This window comes from Eptatretus burgeri, chromosome 13 (genome assembly GCF_056783735.1).
Source record: "Eptatretus burgeri isolate ZD-2024b chromosome 13, Ebu_testis_v1, whole genome shotgun sequence".
In the NCBI taxonomy this organism is placed as follows: Eukaryota; Metazoa; Chordata; class Myxini; order Myxiniformes; family Myxinidae; genus Eptatretus; species Eptatretus burgeri.
The window spans coordinates 18,494,067-18,518,121 of NC_140973.1; the positions used below are offsets into that span (position 1 = coordinate 18,494,067).

At 43.9% G+C, this 24,055-nt stretch overlaps 1 protein-coding gene across 6 annotated transcripts in view; it reads left to right on the forward strand.

Annotated features, from left to right (window-relative positions):
• The window catches only part of LOC147013973 (sodium channel protein type 1 subunit alpha-like), a 263,021-nt gene that overhangs the window by 124,536 nt on the left and 114,430 nt on the right, over positions 1-24,055 (forward strand). For all 6 annotated transcript variants that reach the window (XM_085851455.1, XM_085851453.1, XM_085851450.1 and 3 more), the window contains 2 exons: positions 4,304-4,367; positions 15,875-16,016. In XM_085851455.1, coding sequence (XP_085707581.1) covers positions 4,304-4,367; positions 15,875-16,016 — 206 coding nt within the window. The remainder of the gene's footprint in view (positions 1-4,303; positions 4,368-15,874; positions 16,017-24,055) is intronic.

Genomic DNA, 24,055 nt, shown 5'->3' on the forward strand with positions numbered 1-24,055 from the left:
TAAAGTCTTCTGCAGATTAAAGCGGATTGTCTCTGCCACACTCAGAAACAGCTGAAAGTTCACAGGTTTAACCAAACCTTGCAAATGGCGGCTCGTGATGCGGAAATGGGAATTAGCCAATCAGATGTCTCCTCCAGTGAAAGGCAAATACAACCACACACGTCATGAGGTGGAAAAGCGATCATCATGGCAACACATGAGGCAGAAAAAACAGTTTTAGATAATCGCGGGGCGTGCTGCGGCTGTACCGCGTCGTGATCTGGTTGTATAACCAAGCGGCCGATTCCCGACGTCGTGAATCTTTCATACTGACGTCGTGTGTCTGCTGGGTACATACCTGACAAAATAATCATCAGCAAAAAAAGCCAGATACCATCAAGAAAAACACACTGCAGGTCAAACTAAGAGAGATGAAGAACTGGTGGTGAGAGAACAAGGCTGCAAAGCTTCAGGAAGCTGCTGATAATAATGACCTGAGGGATCTCCATGATGGTCTCCGATCTATCTATGGCTACACGACCAATGGTAGGACACCCGTCCTCTTAGGAGATGGCAATCAGCTCCTAAATAGCAAGCATGAGATTCTCACTCATTGGGCAGAGCACTTTAACACTCTCCTGCGCGACACCATTTGAATTGCTTCCACAACATCACATTCTGGAAGAACTTTGCACTCAACCCATCTCATGCTGAAGTCACCAAGGCCATAAAGCAATTTGTGGGCAAGTCTCCTGGAGTCTATGGCATTCCACCTGAGGTATTCAAATACAGAGGAGCAAACATGGTTAGAAAACTCACTTGTTTCTTCTGCTTAATCTGGAACCAGGACATTGTGCTCAAAGGTTACAAGGATGCTTTCATAAATCACCCATACAAATGGAAGGGGAGTAAGTCTATCTGTGACAGTCATCGTGGTATCTCACTTCTCTGCACAATGGGAAAAAATATTGCAAGAGTTATTCTCAACAGGATTATCACTCATCTTATAGACTCTGTGTCCCCAAAATAACAGTGTGGCTTTCATGCTGGGCAAGGAATAGTCAACATGATTTTCGCAGCATGTCAAATTCAAGAAAAATTTAGTGAACAGAGCAACATGGTGTTTGTTGACCTGACCAAGGCCTGAGACACAGTAAAGCTTGAAGGCCTGTTGAAGGTGCTGTAAAAATATAGCTGCCCTGAAAATATGATCAGGGTTGTCTGCTCCTTTGAGATGTGTGATGGCCTTACAGTAAGTCTGTCATGATGGCCATGTGTGATGCAGAGTGGTGCTTCATCAGATGCCTTTCCTGACACCAAGCAAGGCTGTGTAATGGCTCCAGTTCCAAGGTTGTGTAACCAAGCAAGACTGTGCCAAAGCCGAGCTTTTGCATGCACTCAAAGTTCTTGACATATCGTAGGAATACACATCCAGTTCAGGACAGACGGCAACCTCTTTGATCTGCAAAGGCTCAAGCCTTGGACTAAGGTCACAGAACAGCTACGAAGGCCTGTCACATTTGGCACGGCGGCCGTAGGGTCTACAAAATCTATGGCCACTCGCAATTATAGGGCGGCTGCAGTATTTCCACGGTCACACAATGTAGCAGTTACATATGTTGTTTTTTTGGGGAGCCGCACGGGGTATTTATAAATTGTGGAGACCGAAAACGTGGGGGTGCCGTACGGTCTTTCATTTGATGTCGCACGGTGACCTTAGGGCGTTCCTGCGGCGGCCATAGAATTTTCAAGGCAGACGCAAGGCGACCGCATGGGGACCGCAGGGGGGCCCTAAGGCGAACGTGCAGCCAGACGGACGGTAACGAGGGGGTTTTTTTTTCGGCTTGTCGAATTGCTACGGCCAACGAAGAAATGAAAAAAGTTATAACTCCACGCTATAATTCCACGGCGACCCCAACGGCCTGTAAAATATAGCCATATGGCGTAGGGCCACCTCAGAAACTCTGCGGCCACCACACGTTTCTGTCAATTCAGGGGAGGTACGGCCGCCGTATCCTAGCCGTAGAGCAAATGTGACTTAGGCCTAAGCGAAGTCTTGTTTGTGCTCACATGGCATCCACTCCAGAGGACATCCAACTTTGACTATTTTGTCCAAGCCTCAGGATGCTTTGGCCTTACCGTAAGTCTGAAACAGATGGAGATCTTGTACCTGCCCCTAGCCACAAACTCCAAGACCCCATAGTTACAATTGGAAATACACCACTCAGCTCAGTTCCAAAGTTCTGCTATCTTGGGAGTATCCCCTCCAACAACACCATGTTGGATGATGACATAGCCCATCACTTGGCAAAAGCAACCTGAGCATTTGATAGGTACACAGTGCTTTGGAGAGAGCATGAGTTTGTCTCAAAACAAAGATCAAAGTCTACCAGGCAGTGGTTCTCACATCACTTCTCTATGGCAGTGAGGTGTGCACAACCTACCGGCATCACATAAAACAACTATATGCATTGCATCTTCGCTGTTTCAGATCCAATTGCAACATCAAGTGGCAGGACAAAATTCCTAACACCAAAGTTCTTGCAAGGTGCTGCATACTTGGTATTGAGCACATGATCATCAGAGCTCAGCTTCATTTGGTCAGCCATGTGGTTTGCATGGAAGATTCCTACATACCAAAGGCAGTGTTCTACAGCCAGCTAAGCACAGGAACCTACACCATCGGACATCCAAAACTTAAATGCAAAGAGCATCTGAAAGCCAATTTTAGGGCCTGTAAGTTGGACCTCACTGCATGGGAAATTAGAATGGCACTCGGCAGAGCGCATACCTTCACCAGGCTGAACAGTTTACGTTTTATATTGTTTTACGTTTTATATATTTTTATTTTGTACCTGAACCAAAATCTCATTAGCTTGTTCTTGTCACCTCACCAACTTATCCACCTAGTTTTGTTATAACTCGTCCACAACCTTTTGAAATACCATGCTGTGTATCGTTTTTTTCCCCCATCTCTCAGTCGTGAAGAATCACTTAATTTTCTTTTTAATCCTTGTATCCGGATTCAGATCCTCACCAAAATCGAATCAATTCATCTTTCTCACAAACCCAATCTGTCCAAAACTTTTCATCTGAATCCGTCCATAAGTTTTTGAGATATCCTGCTCACAGACAGACAAACAGACAGTGGTGAAAACATAACCCCCATTCACCTTCAGCGGCAGAGGTAAAAATAAAACACAGGATTGATTCAAATGGAAAAATCTGTCATCAAGCAATATCAGCATTTGAGAAGTGACGTCACATGTAATATTTGCAATCGGTCTACAAATCGAGATTTGGTTTAACATCACATATGAGATTACCTCAATGTAGATGGTGAACAACTGGTCTCTTTGCTGAACACTCATCCGCCGAAGTGACCGGAGAATCCATTCACTGGTGTCGTCTTACATATACGTGACTGTTTCTTACTCTTTTATTTCTCATACTTTGAAATTCTTGGATCATGCAGTTTACTGTAAATAATGTGGTTCTATGATCTCACTTGCACACAACTGTGACCATTTAATACTGTTATTACATCCTCTTGAGGAATAGATCATTATCTTCTGATATTCTTTCTAAACTCATCTATAGGTGAGCAGTAAAATTGATTACTCTTGTACCTAATATACAGCCACAGAGTTTTGTGCAGCTTTCCATAACTTGAGCATTTCTGTTCACTTCAAACAGCTTTATATTTGTTTTTAGTACGGTACCACAGTTGGCAATAAAATCTGCGGTCTGGCTCATAATAATCTGTTATTTTCCAAAGTCTTGAAAGGAAATATCGAAATGACCTATCTGTTCGGCATTTGCATTAGTTGTCATTGAACAATGAGACAAAACTTGTGAATTTTCAACAAGCTGTGTACTGAATGAAATTCGTGTTAACCATGTTGGTTTCATTCATGAAAGGGGATACCATATACTGTATATACTTCGTTTTATCAGGATTTATTATAGCCTCTGCTTTTCTCTCACTAAACTGCCCGTTTTAATAGAGGTCATCCACATATTATATATGTATGAAGAAGAGAAAAGATAAGGGGGGGGGGGGTGAGCAACGTGGGTAGATATGTAAGATGGGTGGCGGGGGGAGGGGGCTTGCTGTTACTTGTTCCGGGGGGGGGGGAAGGGGGTAGTTGTTATTGATGTTGCTGTTACTTTCAGGTGTATTGAAAAGTAGAAATCTTGTATATAAAGATTATTTGTGGTTCTCTATACATTCCATTTCTTACAATGTACATTTTCTATTGTTCATCAGAGAGGAACTCTGTACACTCCTGCCACATTTTAATATAATTGTTTCTTTCCATAGTAAACCATTACTTTCTGGATGGTGCAAAGGATGCTCTCCTGTGTGGCAATGGCACTGATGCTGGGTATGTTTCTTTCTGTTTTGTGATGATTTTGTATGTACTTTACGTTTGCCATGTTTGCCATACACCATAAACACATTGTGACTGCACAATGCCAAATCATTTTACAACAACCCACATTCTGTGCTTACCAATGACTGTACAGCATTGTAATTGGCATTTACTGCACAAGATTATCATTTTCATGAACCATGCCAGGCACTGTTTGCTTTCCTTCCAGTATTATAATGTTCACATTTGCAGAAACCATGAGGTCTAATTTTGTGCAATAATAGAGTGAAAAATGGGGTTATAATTGACTTATTCTGTGTCATATTGATTGAATGAATGAACAAATGATGATAACACAGAAGTAGTTTTCATTTTAACATTCCAAAATATTATATTGCATATTTTTTTCATACTTAAGATTGTATTAGTCATTCACTTATTATATACACAGTAATTGCAACTTGGTTACCTTTTTCCCTGCACATTTCCCTTTATTCTTCTCTGTCCTCCCATTGTGTGAATAATGTTTAAATCTATGATGAAGTGTAATTACCCCGCACATGTAGCGCAAACCGGGCTTAAGCAATTCGTTCACTCTGTCTGTCTGTCTGTCTGTCTGTCAGTCTATGATCGAGGAACTACTTAATTTCAATTTAATTTTATATTTTGAACACTTTAGAACATGAATCGGAACACAAACTTGCAGTTTAGCAGTACTTTGTATTTGAATGTGGCAAAGGGCAGACATAAAAAGTATTCACTGATACCATAAAATGACACTGTTCTTATTATTACCTGTGCACGCAAAGCAAAAAGTAGGGTCATGAAATTGGTCCAATTTATCTTTCTGTCTATCTACAAACGTCAGTTTATGATAAAGCAACAACTTAATTTCAATTGGATGTTGTATTTTGAACATGAATCGGAAAACGAACCTGAAGGTAGTTTAGCAGTAATTTGGCTCTGGATTCAACCCGATCACGCATGCAGAGAGGAGTGAGAGAGTGAGATTTTTTTTTAAAAAGCCCGTTTTATTAGAGGATCCACATATGATGTATGGATGAAGAAGATAAAAGATAAGGGGGTGATCAACGGGGGTAGATATGTAAGGTGGGTGGGGGTTGCTGTGACTTGTTACGGGGGAAAAAGGAGGTTCGTTGTTATTGATGTTTCTGTTACTTTCAGGTGTATTGAAAAGTAGAAATCTTGTTTATAAAGATTATTTGTGGTTCTCCATACATTCCATTTCTTACAATGTACATTTTCTATTGTTCATCAGAAAAGAGCTCTGTACAGTCTGACCATATCTTAATATAATATGGTGTGGTTCGGCGGGGTTTGCTGCGTTTCACCCTTGGGCCTGTGGACTCGGCTCAGTTTCCTTCGTCGGTCGGTCCTCCATGGCAGGGTACTGGTGGACCAAGAGTGTAAAGCTTGGCAGAGATTCTGAACAAGGAGGATTCTGCGTGGGAGATGATTAGGGAGTCGAGGGTTGAACTGAGTGGCGGGAATTGAGTGTGGAAAGCATTTACTGTACTTACTTTGAAAGTTTGGACTATTTTTTTTACTTTGGCATGGGAGAAGTGAGTCGGGTGAGGGAGGAGTGAATTGGGTGGGGGAGAGGAGTTGAGTGTTGAAGGTGAAAACGAGAAGGGGGTGTGGGGATAGGCAAGGGGCAAAATAAATGTGTGTATGCACACAGGATTGGGACAGAAGGCTCGAGAAGCAGATCCAGCAGGTCAGCCAGGACAGCGCTGCTGAACGATGACCTGAATATCCCAAATTATTGAAGATGGTACTCGCTCTGTCAGTTTGGCAGTGATTCAGAAGCGAGGTCCAGCTATGTCGTTCGAATGTGGGATCAATAAGGAGAGGGATCGAAGTGGTGAAGATGATGCAGAGAAGGAGTTTGGAAGTGTTGTTTGTGTAGGAGACCAAATCGAAAGGAGACAGGGTGATGAGGTTGGTAGGAGGATACAAGCTGTTTCATGCAGGTGGGGGATGGAAGGAGTAATGGGGTGGGAATAATCACGTCAGAAGAGATGAGCTAACAGGTGGTCAGAGTGGAAAGATGGGAGGGAAGGATAGTTATGGCATGAGTGGTGATTCAGAGGCAAATGGTGTGTGTTATGTCAGAATATGAGCCACAAACAGGAAGGACTGTGGCAGAGAAACAGGAATTCAGGGATGCACTGGAGAGGATGATGGGAATGGTTGAGCTGGAGGTGATGCTGTGCATTGTGAGGGACTTTAATTCATATGTGGGAGTAGCAGAGCCAGGTGAAGAGGAATGTGTTGGACAATGAGGAATAGAGAGGGTTGAGAGCTGGTGGAGCTGGTGGTGAGGAATGGGATGGCCATAGCTGGTTCATTCTTTCAAAAGTGGAAAAACCACAAGATTACCTGTAGGAGTGGACAACATAGAACTGAATTTGATTTGGTGGTGGTAAGAAAGTGACAATTGTGGAAGGTTAAGGATTGTAAGGCAGTGGTGAGAGAGCATGTTACTACCCAGCACAAGCATGTGGAGTTTGTGGTGTGGATGAAGAAAAGGAGGTAGGTTAAGGGCAGGGGTCGGAAGATTATTAGGTGTGGGAAGTGCAGGGGAAACATCATAGAGTACAAGGAGAGATTGAGAGCTAGGTATGAGCAACTTAATGAAGAAGCGGAAGGTTTGGAGGAGTGAAAGAAGTATGGAGAGGCATTTTGGGGAATTACAGAGGTTTTGTGTGGAAGGATGTCAGGAAAAGGGTTCATCGTCGAGGGAGAGAAACCGGCTATGGTGGACGGAGGAGGTAGCGAAGACAGTTGATGAAAAGAAGAAGTTTTGTAAGAGGATAGAGAAGATCAAGGATAGGGGGGGCAGCCAGATGTGAGGTTGTATGGGTAAATAACAAATCTGTATGGGCAAAATAAGAAAGCAACAAGGAGAGCTGTGGTTAAGGCGAGGAATGATATGGAAGAGGAGGTGTACAACAAGTTAGAAGAGGATGGTGGGACGAAGTTGATATATATGTATATATATATATATATATATATATATATATATATATATATATATATATATGTATATATATATTTATCTACAAAATTAAAAAATGAATAAAATATGTATAATATGTGTATATACATATATATATATATATATATATATATATATATATATATATATATATATATATATATGTATGTATAATATGTATAAATATGTATCATAAAAAAATGTATATATATGTATATATACATATATATATATGTATATTGTATATATATATATATATATATATATATATATATATATATATATATGCATATGTATTTTTATGTATATACATAAAAAGTATGTATAAAATATGTATAATATATGTGTATAATATGTACAAATATGAATTTAAAAAATGTATATGAATGTATATACATGTATATATATATATATATATGTGTGTGTGTGTGTATATATATATGTGTGTGTGTGTGTATATATATATATATATATATATATATATATATATATATATATATATATATATATATATATATATATATATATATATATATATATATATATATATATATATATATATATATATATATATATATATATATATATAGGCTCGTACTGGGCGTAGTGGCATGCGCCTGTAATCCGGCTACTCGGAGGCTGGGTTGGAGGATCGCTTGAGAACGGGAGCTCTGCTCTGCGGTGGGCCACGCTATGAGAGGGTCTAGGGCAGCCCGGAATCATGGTGAAACCCAGTCCTTATCCCTGTGTCGTAAGAGGCGACCAGGGTTGCGTCAGGAAGGGCATCCGGCGTAAAACCTGTGCCAAATCAGTATGCGGATCATAACGGATGATCCGCTGTGGCGACCCCTAACGGGAGCAGCCAAAAGAAGAAGAAGAAGATATATATAGGCTCGTGGCAGGGATGAGGATGGTAAGGACGTGAAGGGAGGCAGAGATTAAGGATGGTGGTGGGAGACTAGTGACAGAGAGGGGGGCAGAATTGAAGGTGTGAGAAGGATATTTCATGGGGCTTTTGAACTGGGAAGGAAGCAATGGTGATCTGGAGTTACCATGTTATGTAGAGTAGAAAGCAGATTTGGTGGAGATTGCAGAGGAGAAAGTATGGATGGCATTGAAAAGGATGAAGAAGGGAAGAGCTCCAGGCATTGATGAGTTGTGTACGGAGATGATAATTGCAGCGGAAGAATTTGGAGTCAGTTGAATGAATAGTCTGTTGAATATATATGTACGAGAGAGGGTTCAATTCCAGAGGAGTGGAGGACAGGGTTAATTATGCCGATATGGAAGGGGAAGGGTGATGTTCAAGATTCGGGGAAGTCCAGGGGCATTATGCTCTGAAGTCATGTCATGAAGGTGCTGGAGAGGAGTCTGGATGGGAGGATAAGGAAGAGTGTGGAGATAGAGATGGAGATCAGAGAAGAGCAGCAGGGGTTTATAAAGGGTAGGTGGATGATGGACGGGATGTTCACGCTGCGACAGCAGGTGGAGAAGAGGTTGGAGGTGTCGGGTGAGATGGCATTGGAATTTGTGGACCTGAAGAAGGCCTTCCAACACTGTCCTGAGAGAGTTGGTGATGGCCACAATGAGATGAATGGGAGTGTCAGAAGCAAAAGTTAGGTTGGTGGAAGGGATGTAGGGATGTACAAGGAAATGGAGGGAAGTGTCTTGGTTGGCCCTGGGATGTCTGAGGAGTTCAGCATAAACATTGGTTTTAGGCAGGGAAACCCACTCATGTTTATTATGGTGATGATGCTGGTAAGCAGGAAGGTGAGCTTGAGGGGGAGAATGCTGCATGTGGACGATCTGACTGTTGTGGTGGAGAGTGGGCAGGAAATGCATGAAGTACAGGGGGAGTGGAAGGAGGCATTTGGGAAGCATGGGCTGAGGATGAGTAAGTAGAAGACCAATGTGATATGGGTTGGGTTGCAGAGAAAATACATGAATATCAGGTTAGAGGGAAGGAGATCGTGTAGGTTTGAGTATCTGGGAGGAACAGTGACTGGGGATGGTTAGTCTGAGGCAGAGGTGCAGATGAGGATTCAGGTTGGTGTGAATGCGTGGAGGAGGGTGGAGAGAGTAATGGCAGACAGAAAGATATCAAGAACATTGAAAGGGAAGGTTCTGATGTTGTGTGTAATGCTGGCCTACCTTTGTGGTCTGGAGACAGTGGCACTGACAGAGAGATAACAGAGGCTGCAAGTTTGTGATAACAACTGGGTCAGGAGGATTGTGGAAGTGAAGAGGGTTGATAGAAGGAGGATGGATGAACTGAGGGAGAAGATTGGTGAGCAGATGAGCTTGACTGGGAGATTGGTGAAATGCCAGCTGAGATGGGCTGGACACTTGTTGCTGATGGGGGAAGAGAGAATGGTAAAGATAGTGGATAGATTGAGGGAGCAACGTAGGAGGAAGAGAGGTAGACCATGGTTGAGATGGGAGGATTGTGTGAGGAGGGATATCCGTAAAGTAGTGGTGATTGGAAAGTGGAGAGAGTTGGCTGATGACAGAGGAGGTGGAGGAGGTATCGTGGTCAAGACAGGACAGAAGCTTGGTGGCATTGGACCTCACTCCTTATATAGGGAAGAGGAGGAAGAAGAAGAAAAATCTCATGTCCTTTTTATCAAGACTGCGTGGGGTAAGATATTCAATGAACTCTCGTTCCACAAAGTCTTGCAAATATATAAAGCTACCTCGAGAATAACCCTGTTTTGAAGATGAGCCATTCTATTTAAAAAGCATTATTAGCCCTCGTTGGACTTTGCCGGAAACGTGGGCTTATGGATTTGGTCTCTATTTTCATTTCTATGCGTGCGTCTGCAACCGTATCTCGGACATGTACAGACTGATTTTATTCATACTTGGCACAAAGACAACACGTGATGGTACACATATGCACGCCATTCTTTTTCGAGATAAAATCCAAGATGGCCAACTGGTGGCCATTTTAGTTGTAAAAAAAACCCAATGTTGAACATGTCCTCAACCATTTCTCAGACATGTATTCATTGATGTTGTTCAAACTTGGCATACATGTCTGAGGCATCATCTGAGAATGATGGCTTTCATGAGCACATCATTTTTATTTCAAGGAAAGATACAAGATGGCTGACTGGTGGCTATTTTGGTATTTAAACATGTCCCCAACTATTTCTTCGACATACATGGTCCGATTTTGTTCAAACTTGGCAAAAGCACAGTACACAATGCATACACTTACACCTAACTTAATTTTGTGATCCGATTAAAGATCACTGACTGGTAGACTGGCGGCCATTTTAGTTGTAAAAAAACACAACCTAATGTTGACCACGTCCTCAACCATTTCTCGGACATGCATTTACCAATGTTGTTCAAACTTGGCAGACAGATAATTAATTATGGCTTGCATATGCATGTGGTTATTTTTTTTTTCTTGACATCAGATCCAAGTTGACCAACTGACGACCATTTTAGTTGTAAAAAACCCGATGTTGAACACGTCCTCAACCATTTCTCGGACATGCATTTACCTGTTGTTCAAACTTTGCACCTGGATAATGAATGATGGCTTACATGTGCACGTCATTTTTTTTTTCGACATCAGATCCAAGACGGCCGTCGGGTGGCCATTTTGTTCCTTAAATGTGTCCCCAACCATTTCTCAGACATACATGATCCGATTTCGTTCAAACTTGGCACAAACACAGTACTTGATGGCATGCATGTGCCCCTCACTTTTGTTCGTAATCTGATCAAAGATGGCCGACTGATAGACTGGCAGCCATTTTAGTTGTACATAAATATGGGCTGGCCCTTTAACTCCACACAGCAAAATTACTAAAACAATAGGGGCAATGACATTTTATGTCTTTTTGACTTGTTTTAGTCTATTGCAAGGCATTGCTAACACTATTTATTAGGTCGATCATGGGATAAATAATAAATCAATTTTATTCTCGTGTGATAAATAACCAATTGGCTGCAATCCGATGCTGTTGGTTCGGATTACATTAGGTACATTGAACATTATTTTTAATTGACTACAAAAACTATCCAAATTGGCATATAGGTTAAGGGATTACTATGAATTATGCAGCAGTAACTTAAATGGGTTGATTAATTTGCTTAAGCTTTTAATGAAACTTATTGTGTAGTAACAACAGAATGAGAATTACTACATCATTGATTTTGACTTGCAATTAATACAGTCCAGGCTTTTACACTGTGGTTGAATTGTAAAGGGACTAGAAAGTGAAGATATATATTGTGTTGAGAGGAAAAGATTAATTTCATCCAAAAATATTCGTGGATGTGCCTGTGTGTGTCTGTGTGTCCACTACTTTCCCAAACACCTCCTTTCAAACATATAACATTGCTCAGAGTTACAAGAGAAAACGCGACGCATGCTTTATGACTGCAGGCAATTATGGCCATGTCCAAAGCCGCCCCGCTATGATACAACCCCGCTTTGTTGTAACTCCTCTTTGATCGGACAGATGACCCTTGATGTCCTCTTTATAAAACTGAATTCAGAATGGGATTCAAAAAATTATAGTCATAAAAACTCAAAGTTGTGAAAAAACAGATGCAAAATGAGAAGGGCACTCTTTGATGTCACGTCTTTGCCAGATATGCCTCTGTCCACATTATTACATCATTATACATACTTGTACCAAGTTTGATTTGAATCCCTAAACTCGGATTCAAAATATTAAATAATTCTGGCTGCCAAACCATGCGTCCAATCTATTTGAAATTTAAAAATACATTCCCTATGACAACTAGATCATAATTGTGACTTTCACATGATTGATAAAGTGGTTTTTTTTTTTGTTTTTTTTTTGTTTGTTTTTTTTTATACCTTGGTCGAGGCTCGTATGAGAGCTAACACACAACTCACAGCAAGGAGGCATGAGACAAGAGGGGCGGGAGTGGAAGGGACAAAACATTGGGGAACAGACACAGGTGAACTGTGGAAGGGAGAGGGATGGGGATGGGACGGGGAACATGGCGAGGGGAAGATGGACATTAAAGGGACTTTCAGGAAGGAAAGCAGGAGAATTGAAGGAAGTGGGCTTGGGTGGATTATCGGGGGTAGAAAAGATCGAGGATTTGGATGGGGGAAGATAAGAGGTGGTGGTGAACAGCTGTTTTGAAAGCCTGAAGGGAAGAATGGGAAAGAATAGAGTGAGGAAGTTTATTCCAAAGGCGGGAAAAAAGAGGAATGAAAGAGTGAAGATGAGCAGTGATTCGTGATTTTGGTAGTTTTACCAGAAGGGGGTTGTTGGCGGACCTTGAGCGCCCTGTGGAAATGTGGTTGGGACAAATCGCAGAGAGAGCAGGGGGGCAAGGCTGGAGAGGAGTCGGTAGAAGACAGAAAGACCACCGACCAACCTGCGGTGATTGAGTGAGAGGCCCAAAGACTCAGCTTCATTGCGGGAGATGCCAATGATCTTAAAAGCCCTGGTTTCGACAGCGTGAAGTCGAGAAAGGTGGGAGGCAGGAGCACCAGCCCAGAGGGGAGAGCAGTACTCCATCAGGCTACGGACAAAAGCTTTGTAAGTGGTCAGGAGCTCAAGAGGGCCGAGGAAGGACTTTGCACGACGGAGGATTCCCAGTCGGCGACTGGCTTTTGAGGCAAGGTTGGAAATGTGACTTTCCCAGGAAAGGTCATGGCAGATAGTGAGACCCAGAAGCTTGAAAGAAAAGACTTCTTCCAGAGGATTGTTGAGAAAGTGGATGGGGGGTTTTGTAAACGGTCCTTTCGAAGAGACATAGTGAGAGTGTGAGATTTGTCTGGATTGAAAGACATGTTCCACGTGTTGGACCAGTTTGTGATTTTATCCAGATCTGCAGTGAGCGAAGAAGCTGCTGCTTGCCGGTCTGAGGGATGACAGATGGTACGGCAGAGGGTTGAGTCATCGGCAAAGAGAAATAGAGGATTTTCCAGAGAGTCCGAGAGATCATTGATGAAAACCAGAAAAAGAACAGGGCCCAGAACGCTACCTTGAGGAACTCCAGCCTGCACAGGAAGAGGGGATGAAAGAACTCCATTTAGGGCCACACGTTGACTGCGACAGGAGAGGAAGTCTGCGAGCCATGAGTGGAGATGGCCTTGAATACCATGGGAAGAGAGTTTGGTGAGTAGGGCAGGGTGCCAGACTGTGTCAAAAGCACGTGATATGTCCAGGGATACGGCTCGGATTTCCTGTCTGGCATTGAGGACCTCCATCCATTGATGGGAGAGCAGTAGCAGCATATCTAGGGTAGAGTGACCTGGTCTGAAACCAAATTGATGATTGGAAATCAAGCCATTGGAGAAGAGGAAGGATTTCATGTCTGAAGCGATGATGGATTCCATAACCTTGCTGATGATTGGGAGAAGGCTGATTGGTCTATAGTTACAGGGATCTGTTTTTGCACCTTTTTTATGCAGGGCAGTGATGTTAGCAGATTTCCAAGCAGATGGCAGATGACCTTGGGAAAATGAGAGGGTGAATAGAACAGAGAGAGGGTGAGCAAGAGCAGAAGAGCAGGCTTTGAGGACACGTGGGCTGATGCCGTCTGGACCTGTTGCAGAATCTGACTCGAGGTTTGAAAGCAAGCTCTCCACCTTGTCAGGAGAAAAGGATACAGAGTCCAGGGACAGTTGGGTGCGACTGGGTAAAGTGGGTAGAGATAGTGATGGGTTTGGGACACAAGATTTAGCTGCAAACACCGAGTTTAGTGTGGTTCAAAGATAACATGTGGTTCAAGAGAAATTACAAAAAACAGATTTTCATTCAATCCAATATGGCTGCCAGACCATGTGACCTATTAATTAATTGTGAACACTCTGGTATCCCCAAGGCTTGGGGAATATGTGGGTGAAGTTTCCCCTCAATCTGTCTAGCCGTTCAGGAGAGGATTTTAAGGTTTCAAGGTAAATCCAAAATGGCTGCCAAACCATGTGAACTGTCATTATAGGTGGAGAACTTTTTGTTCCTCATGAATAGGTGATCATACCTATAAAGTTTCACCTTGATCTGTTCAGCCACTTTAGAGAACAAGATTTTTGAAGGTTTGCCAAAATAATATGGCTGCCAAACCATGTGACTGATATCGTCATCAATTCTCTCCCCCCTCCCCCCCCCAATACAATTTAGCTCTAGATAACTCTCAATATTTTTCCGACTGATCAGATATAGCGTTTGATGTAAGCAATTATGATGTCATAACGAAGCCACCTATAACATCATCAAAAAAAAAAATCACACTTGTTTCCCATGGGGAGTACTTGACATGTGCCAAGCTTCAATTTTTTCCATGGAGCAGTTTTTGAGATACAGACATCCAAATTACATCACTGCCACACCACGTGAACTATGATGTCATAATTATCATTGAAACATTCCACCTGAGTAGTCACACCGATGGTGAAAATTTTGTGTCAATCGGATAAGTGGTTGCAGTGAAAAGCGAGAAAATTAGCATGGACGTATGTTTTTTTTGTTTTTTTATGCCTCTGCAGAAGAAGTCGCTGGAGGCATTATGTTTTTGAGTTGTCCGTCCAAAATACTAACGGATGGACGGACAACCAAAAACATAATGCCTCCAGCGACTTCTTCAGCAGAGGCATAAAAATTCCAAAAAACATGGCTGCCAGATGATGTGACATATGATGTTGAAATCATCGAACTATATTCCGAAGACTGTGTGTGAAGTACTTAACATGTGCCATGGGGAGTACTTAACATGTGGCAAGTTTCAATTTTTTTTTCCATGGGGTTGTTTCAGAAAATAAGAGGTCCAAAGTTTTTCCTTTTTCCAACATGGCTGCCATACCATGTGACCGATGACATCATAATTATCATTTAAAAATTATACATGAGTAGTCACTCCTATGTTGAAAGTCTCATGTCATTCGCTCAAGCGGTTGCAGAGAAAATGAATTTTAAAGGGAATAAACCTGCAAAACTGTGGCGGAGGTACTTTAATAATAATTAAATATGGTAAAATAAACACATCAAAATGTTTATTCTATGACATTAGAAAGAATGAAGATGAGCAGAATCACTAATCACCTTCATTCTTTCATTCCTCTTTTTTCCCCACCTTTGGAACAAACTCCCACACACTCTTCAATCTCACTCTTCCCTCCAGGTCTTCAAAACAGCTGTTCACCACCATCTCTTATCTTCCCCCATCCAAAACCATTATTTTTTCTTCCCCTGTTAATCCACCCCAAATCCATTTCCTTCAAATTCCCTGCTTTCCTTCCTGAAAGTCCCTGTAGTGTCAATATTGTTTATCCCGTGTACCCCACCCCATCCCACTCCCTACCACAGATCTACTCATGTGTCTATTCCCCACTGGTTTGTGCTTCTTTCTCCCATCCCTCTTGTCTCCTGCTTCCCTTGTTATACGTTCTGTGTGCTAGCTCTTATATAACATTGTGTATAAAAAAAATCAAAGGGGTACCCTTTGGGACCCTAATTGAGGCATGTATAAATGTGATTTCCTGTCACATTTCCAGGCAGTGTCCAGAAAGCTACATGTGCATTAAGGCTGGTGAAAATCCCAACTACGGCTACACCAGCTTTGATACCTTCAGCTGGGCCTTCCTATCTCTCTTCCGCCTCATGACACAAGACTATTGGGAGAATCTTTATCAGCTGGTAAGTTGGGCTATAAAACAGAACGTGTGGTTGTGTGTGTGTCCCTCAGTCACAAGTCCAACCCCAAACTCATCGTGGTGACCGCATGTAATAGGGTTGTCCATTGGTACTCTTGGCTAACGCGACTATTGCATTGCAAGTGAAAGTTGATGAGAATCTGAGTCCAGGGCACCCAACAATGGTACCATGCGATTCTTACTGCACTGGTACAACTGTGGAGGTTTTGCAAACTCCCCGGTCAAGTTGTTTTGCACATGGGGCAAGAGCATGGCACTCATGTTCATACATGTACACTGGTACCTGGAATGTTATATCACTGCTTGATACGGAAGGCTCAGTTGAGACTGCATGCCAGAAAAACGAAGACAAGATTTGGAGTGTGGGCTTGATTATGAGGGAACTGGAGAGATGCCATGTGAAGATTACTGCACTTCAAGAAACGAAATGGTTTGGCACTGCAGTTTGCAGTTGAAGAGAGATAATAGCAGATGATCAAGCAATTCCAAGGTTCGAGGAGATGAGGCAGATTGGGGAGTGCCAGCGGTTGTTCTGCTTGGTTATGCTTTGAGCTTATGGAGAGCAGGAGGCTCTCTCTCTTCCTCTCCCTCTCCCTCTCCCTCTCCCTCTCCCTCTCCCCCCTCTCCCTCTCCCCCTTCTCCCTCTCCCCCTTCTCCCTCTCCCCCCTCTCCCTCTCCCCCCTCTCCCTCTCCATCTCTCCAAAAGGATCGTCTGGCAAAAACCTGTCATCCACTTTCTTAACAATCCTCTTAAAGAAGATCAGTCACTCAAACTCTTGGGTCTCACTCTCAGCCATACTTTTTCTTGGGCAAACCACATTTCAAAGTTGGTCTCCAAAGCCAGTCACCGACTGGGCATCCTCCGTCATGCAAAGTACTTTATTGGCATACCTGAACTCTTATGTCCTGCAAGACATTCATCCACAGCTTGATGGAATACAGTAAACGCTAAAATATCGTAGGGGTTTGGTTCCTGGAAAATTCTGTGATAGTTAAAACCACGATCATGGAAACCAAGGGCCATTGGGAAGAGGGGGGGGAGGGTTGGTTCCTGGACCTGGAGACAATATTGAGGAAGATTGAGGGCAGCCAGAACTAAACACATTACAATTGAAATAAACACATAAATATACATCCATAAAGAAAGTTAACATTGAAATAAACATATAAATACAATAAATATGGTGTCAATTAAACAAAAACAAGAGTTTTACCTTTAAATATATTCCAAAACAGGAAAGTGGGTGAGGGTAAACATATTGTTATGTTTGTGGGATGGATGGAAGAATTTCAAAGGAAAGTTAGGATTGAATAGAGTTATTTGGTCCGGTCCGTGGACGTGGAGGAGACATCTTGACATAATTAAGTAGGGAGACCGTGAACTTGATGTAATTAAGTAGGGAGACTGTGAGTAGGGAGACATCTGTGACTTGCTACAGGTACCATGTAAACCTGCACTAATCTGTTTCATGGTCGGGTTGTCGGCGACTAAACCGTCTCCCCCATCAAGTTTCTTGCTGAGGAGGGTGTATGATATGGACACCCAATAGGATTAAAAACAAAACTTGTCAAAGGGTGGAGGAACTCCCTGTGAGCCAACGGCCATTCATATCTAGTGCCCAACTGTGCCTGCGGACGTCCTCCTGCAGTTGGGTGACTTTTTATTAGGAGGTTGGTGGCAGGATTTGCACTCCGGTCACCGTAAAACCCTTCATTCTGCAAAACATGCAAAAAGCACAAAAAAAAATCTGAAAACCCACTCCATGGGAGTACTTGCTGTGCAGCTGCCCTTTACAGGGCAGCTCACCGGATGACGGGATGGGGGCAAAGCCTTCAGGACCCCCAATCTTTGATGATAGGAGGAAAACCACAAGGTATCCTTCCCGGGTCAGATTGTGGTAGTGTGTGTCGGGGTAGTGCTGAGGTGTCGTCTACCAGAAGGTGGTTGGGTTAACCTGAGGTGGTCCCTTCGTGTGGGTGCCTGGAATGTCCTATCCCTAAGAGAGGAGGATCACCTGTCTCTGTTATCATCTGAGCTCAAGCGTTTGGACATCGGTATTCCAGCACTCTCTGAGATTTGGAGACCGGATGGCGAGTGGTTACACCGACGATTGGTCTGGTCGCTCTGATGGTTACCATGCCCAAGGAGTTGCTGTAGCTGTGTCCAATAAGCTGACTCCAATGATAATTGAGGTAACACCAATCAATGAACGTATTATGAGACGAAGAATGCGTCACTCCTTGAGTGTCGTTTCCCTGGTCTCTGTATGTGCTCCAACTGAGGTGAGTGATCTCATCATGAAGTATGCATTTTATGCCACGCTCGAGTCTGTGGTTGATCAGTACCCCAGGCGAGATACTCTTTTAGTCCTGGGGGATTTCAATGCATCAACTGTAACTGATAGGGATGATTATGAGACATGTGTTGGTCCCTATTGGTCTGGTACTGCGAACCAAAATAGCACTAAGTTCCTTGACTTTGCAAGAAGTCATGGACTTAGGTTGGCTGGTTCATGGTTTCAGCACCCACAGGCTCATCGCTGGACTTGGAATTCCAATACTGGTGGTGTGGCAAAGGAGATTGACCACGTGTACAATGATGGTCGCTGGAAGATGATCCTGAACTGCAGGGTCTACCAGAGTGCTCAGTTCCTCAACACTGACCACCGGCTTGTTGTAGCAACTCTGAAGTTGCAGCTTAAATCCAGGAGAATGGTACCATCCCAGCCTAGGCTGGATGTTAGCAAGCTCAAGGATGAGAGGGTATTTGAGGAGTTTGTGAAGAGGCTGAGTGGAGATTTGGGAGGGTCTGGGTGCTTTGGGGGATCCTGAAGATTTGTGGAGTGCCTTCAAGACCACCGCCCTTGATGTTGCCGGTGGATATCTTGGAACTCACCATAAGGCGAAGAAGAATTTTGTCTCTCAAGAGACACTGGAAACCTTTGACCAGAGTCCCAGGGCCAGGCTGAATGGCAGAGCTGAGCTGTTCAGGGAGCTGAGGCGTAAAATTGTACGTGCCCTAAAGGTGGACAAAGAGGCCTATGTGCGAGGAATCTTTGAGGGGGTAGAGCATCACCTGTGGTCAAGTGATTCTCGTCCTGCTTACAGGGAAATTCACGCATTGCGTTCATCCTAGCCCATCACTCGGTATACTGCAGTTAGAGCAAAGGGTGTTGGGCTCTTGAAAGAGAAGTCCGAAGTGAAGGCCTACTGGGCCGGTTACCTTGAGCGGCTGTACGAGGCTGATCCACCAGCTTTCGACTTGGATGTCAGGGGTGTTACTATCCCTATTGCTGACCCTCCAATCAACTGTGGTCCACCTTCGTTTATGGAAAAGTAGATTGCAGTGAACCGGTTGAAATTGGGTAAAGCTCCTGGGATCTCTGGCATCCATGCTGAACTTCTCAAAACTGGTGGAAATACTGTACTCATGTCATTGCATGCAGTTCTGTGCTCTGCCTGGAACACAGGCATCATCCTAACTGACTGGAAGAGGGGCCTTGTTGTCCCTCTCTGGAAAGGGAAGGGTGATCACCAAGAATGCAACAACTACCGAGAGTTAACTCTGCTCACAGTGCCGGGAAAGGTCTTTGCTCAGATAATTCTTGAAAGGGTTCGCCACCATCTGCTTGAGCACCAGTGTCCAGAGCAGTCAGACTTTACACCAAAGAGGTCAACGATTCATTGTATCCTTGCTCTTCAGGTCCTCACCGAAGGAAGACGAGAGTTTCGGCAGGGGCTGCTTGCAGCATATGTTGATCTCTCTAAAGCGTTTGATTCAGTGAATCTTAATGCCCTCTGGAGGATTCTTAGTCTTCGTGGGGTGCCACCAAAACTGATCGATCTGATGTCTGAACTATACTCTGGTACTGAGAGTGCTGTGAGATGTGGTGATACCTTCTCTGACTTATTTCCAGTTGTTCCTGGAGTTTGTTAGGGGTGTGTACTGGCCCCCATACTTTGAGCGCTTTTATGGACTGGATTCTGGGGAGGATGTCAGAGAGATCAAGCTATGGTGCATTATTCTGGGAATGTCAAGATATCTGACCTTGATTTCGCAGATGATGCAGTCATCTTTGCGGAGACTTTAAATATCCTTTTTTGGGGCCCTCGAGGTGCTGAATGAGGATTTGGAGCCGCTGGGATTATGCGTTTCCTGGGTCAAAACAAACATGCAGGCTTTCAATGACATCTTGGATGCTGCTATCTTGTCTGTACCTGTTTGTGGCGAGGATGTTGAGGTCATGGAGAGATTCACATACCTTGGCAGTGATATTCATGTCTCTGCTGGCTGTGAGCCAGATGTCAACAGACGTCTGGGTCAGACCTGGGGAGTCATGGATTCACTGGATCACATGGTGCGGCGCTGCCGGTACTTGTGCAGGAGGAAGAAAGTCTGAGCCTTCGGGTCCTTGATGCTTCCACTCTTAATGGATGTGAGACTTGGACTCTGACCAGGATCTGAGATGGAGACTTAATTCCTTTGGTTCCAGGTCTCTTCGGAGAATTCTTGGCTATCGCTGGTTTTACCTTGTGTCCAACGAGCAGTTGCTAGGAGACTCAAATGAGATTTGTAACCTGCATAGTCCGTGAGCATCAGCTGCGGCTGTATGGACATGTGGCTCGTTTTCCTGATGCTGATCCTGCTCACCAGCTTCTCTCAGCGAGAGAGCCTCATGAATGGAGGAGGCCATTGGGCCGACCACGTGCCTTGTGGTTGCAGTAGGTTGATCAGCATCTCATGGGGATGGGCCAGGCATCTGCCTGGGGGATGGCCAGACAGAGGCCCCTGGAGAACCGGTGGAAACCTGACTTGTGCATGCTTACATACCTGACCTGACCTGACTTGTGAGCTTAAGTGTAACGTGTCACCCCACGGGGGGGGGGGGGTGGTGCAGTGTTAATTAGACAGGGATTAAGTACAATAATTGCCCCCTGTAAACTATTCCTACATTTTCGCATTTCCTAGCTAACCATGAAGGAGTTTCGTTTTTTATAACCAAAACCATGATGACAACAAACAAGCAAAGCGTAATGAGGGTTTCGTGTGGCAGGCCAAGCCCCGGAGGTTGGTTCGGCATGACGTCGATGAAGAAGGGTTGTTTGCGCAGTAATCACGAGAGATGGGGAGCACGCGCACAAGGTCAGTGTGAATAGGGTTGAGTACGGAAAAAGGATGCACGCGGTTGAGATGATGACGTAGTTAGGAGATGGAGTGAAAGATCAGGGCATGACAAAATGGCTTTCCTTCGACGCATGAAGAAGATGGCACGATTAACGTATTTTTGCTGAGGTAATTTTGGCGTGCGTGGTGAAGCAAAATGCTGGCCTTTGGCTCTTGGGTTGGTCGTGAGGAATGGACTCTGAGCCTCATGTATATAACCGAAGGGTGCGGCAGCCATTCTGAAAAGCAGCGGGTCGGTGAGTACGATTGATGCACGGGAAATCTGCAGGGGGTCTCTTAGCCTTGGTGTTGAATTCCGCTCATGAATTGCCTGACGTACGTGGCCGAGCGCCATTTTGGAGGGCGTGTTTGCACATGCACGACGAAATGCCTCAATTCTACTTTCCATAAATACCATCCCTGGGCACACAGCTAAGTGTCGGGATAAAGTAGGGATTTCTCTTTTAGTATCCTGTTCCCTTGTCTGTACTGTATTTAAGTTTGCGTGGAAGCACCTCAATTAGATTTAGATTACCTCACGTTTTCATAATTATTTGTTCTATTTCATTTGCTTGTGTTCGTGTATCTGTTGTGAGTTGCGTACAACCCGTGTGCCTCCGTCCCTTTACCGCCATTTCTTTCCCACGCACGCATTGATCTCCGAGAGTCTCGGCTGTAAGCCTCCAAGGCAGAGGTTTGGCCATCCGTCCAGGTAGGGGTTAAACCCCTGGATACGACAATATCACCCACTCGTTTGTACTGTACTCTGCCTTAAATATAAAAGACAAGCCTTAGCTCGGAGATGATGCTGATGTGGCGGGGGGGGGGGGGGTGGAGGTTTGAAAGATGTGGACATACAAGTTGTGCTGGCTGTTGGATCATTGCGAGCATGATGAAGGTGCCTGCTGCATTGCCACATAGAAGAATGGTTATGTATTCGTATGCAATCTGTGGCTGCTTGGTTGCATCATTTTCTGGGGGCATGACTGTGCCACCGATGCAATGCTCCTTGCCACCTGCATGCTGGTACTCATTTCGCTGACCTAAGAAGGATGGCAAGCTTAGTCAACCCGCATGGTGTTAATTCAACAGGTAACAAGGGCTTGAATTCAAGACCCTCATGTGTTAAGCCAGCCAGCCAAACCGTTAAGCCAACACCAGGCTTAGAGGAAGGGTAAAACAATTCTTATCCATCGTGACCTGCAGCAGATCTTCCCTGCTTTGGCAGGAAGGTATTGGATGGATCCTCTTCCAAAATAATCCCTTCTCTTCGGTGTTAAAATCAACACACCTACTCCGACATAAATCCCTTCACCTCGATTCGGTCCATGAGTTGGAGCGGAGGAGCCTTCGGTCCCGGGTGCCTCATGAAAATGCTGGTAAATCCACAATGATTTCTCCCATACATCAGTCCACTCACAAGCATGTTTTCCCATTTCGTCCTCGATCCAAACATCAGGTGCTTTTTCCATCCTTTCAATATGACGTTCACAGGACTCATGTTTACACACAGTTGGTTGATTGATCCGGTAATGGCGACCCACATATGCCGCACTTTCACTTCTTGTCGACGTATCCAACAACTCGATTTCTTCACACAATGTCATCACCTTTCTCTGCCTTTTGGCACGATTAGTTTTGTCCATCGTTTTACATTTGGGCACCATTATTAGGTCAGCTCGCTGACCTAATATAACCGTTCGATGTCCTCAGATCTGTCCGTCCGCCCACCCATCCGTCCGTCCGTCCGTCAACAATTTTTATTTTTCTATCTCCTCCTCGATGTCTTGGCTGATTGAGTTCTAACTTGACACGATGATAATACTAGTTGCTCTCTTTAGATCGTCTGAGCCCTTTTTTGCACTTTCACCTCGGGGTCAACGTTACAGGGTTATCATGTGCAAAATGACCGATTGGTCGAATGGCCTATAAGGAAGCATCAGACGACTAGAATGCATAATGGGTTTCATAGGGATTATTGAGAAGATTTAATTCAACCAACTAGTTTCTCGTTTCTAGTACCTCTGTCATCTGGCCCTGTTTATTGGGCAACATGAGGTCTGCTGACTTCAACACGGCTTCGCGCGGTTATTTTAAGTTCAATTTAAATTCTGTTTTCACCTTTCATAGTCGCTAATGTTGATTAACACTCGGTTGCATCAAGTTTTGTATCCAAGCTGACCGTCAAACCCGCTCAGGTGTATTTTTAACTGTTGTGTTCATACTCAATCTTGTATTGTGGGATCTCCGAATGTCATTTCCTGTTTGATGACGATTCATTATTAAATTTACCTCCATTCCCATATGCTGGTCTGATTACTACAATTAATGGTGCGTGAGAAACAAAAAAGGCTCGAAATGAGGGGTAATTGGATATGTGGACGCAAAAAAATGACTCATCTCAGCTCAAAAACTGTGATTGCCTGAAATTAAATACCATAATCTCTCCCTCTCTCTATCGAGTTCAGCCTGTGGCTGCTGGTTGCATCATTGGTTGGGACGCGGCTATGCCGCTGATGCAGTGTCCCCCTTACCAGTACACTGGTACTCACTTTGCTGACCTCGGAAGGATGACAAGCTGAGTCAACCTCCTGGTGTATTAATTCAGCGGCCCAACGGGGCTTACTCAGGACCCTAGGATCCCAAGCCGCCACCCTAACCACAAAGCCAACATCAGGCTTAATACCACAATAACAAAATTGGAACACAATAGGTTGCCTGCAATTGGTAGAAACTCACGATATTAGAACTCACAATATTTTAGGGTTTACGATACAGTACAGTAAACCCTAAAATATTATGGGTTCTAATATTGTGGGTTTCTACCAATCACGGGTAACCTAATGTGTTCTACAGAG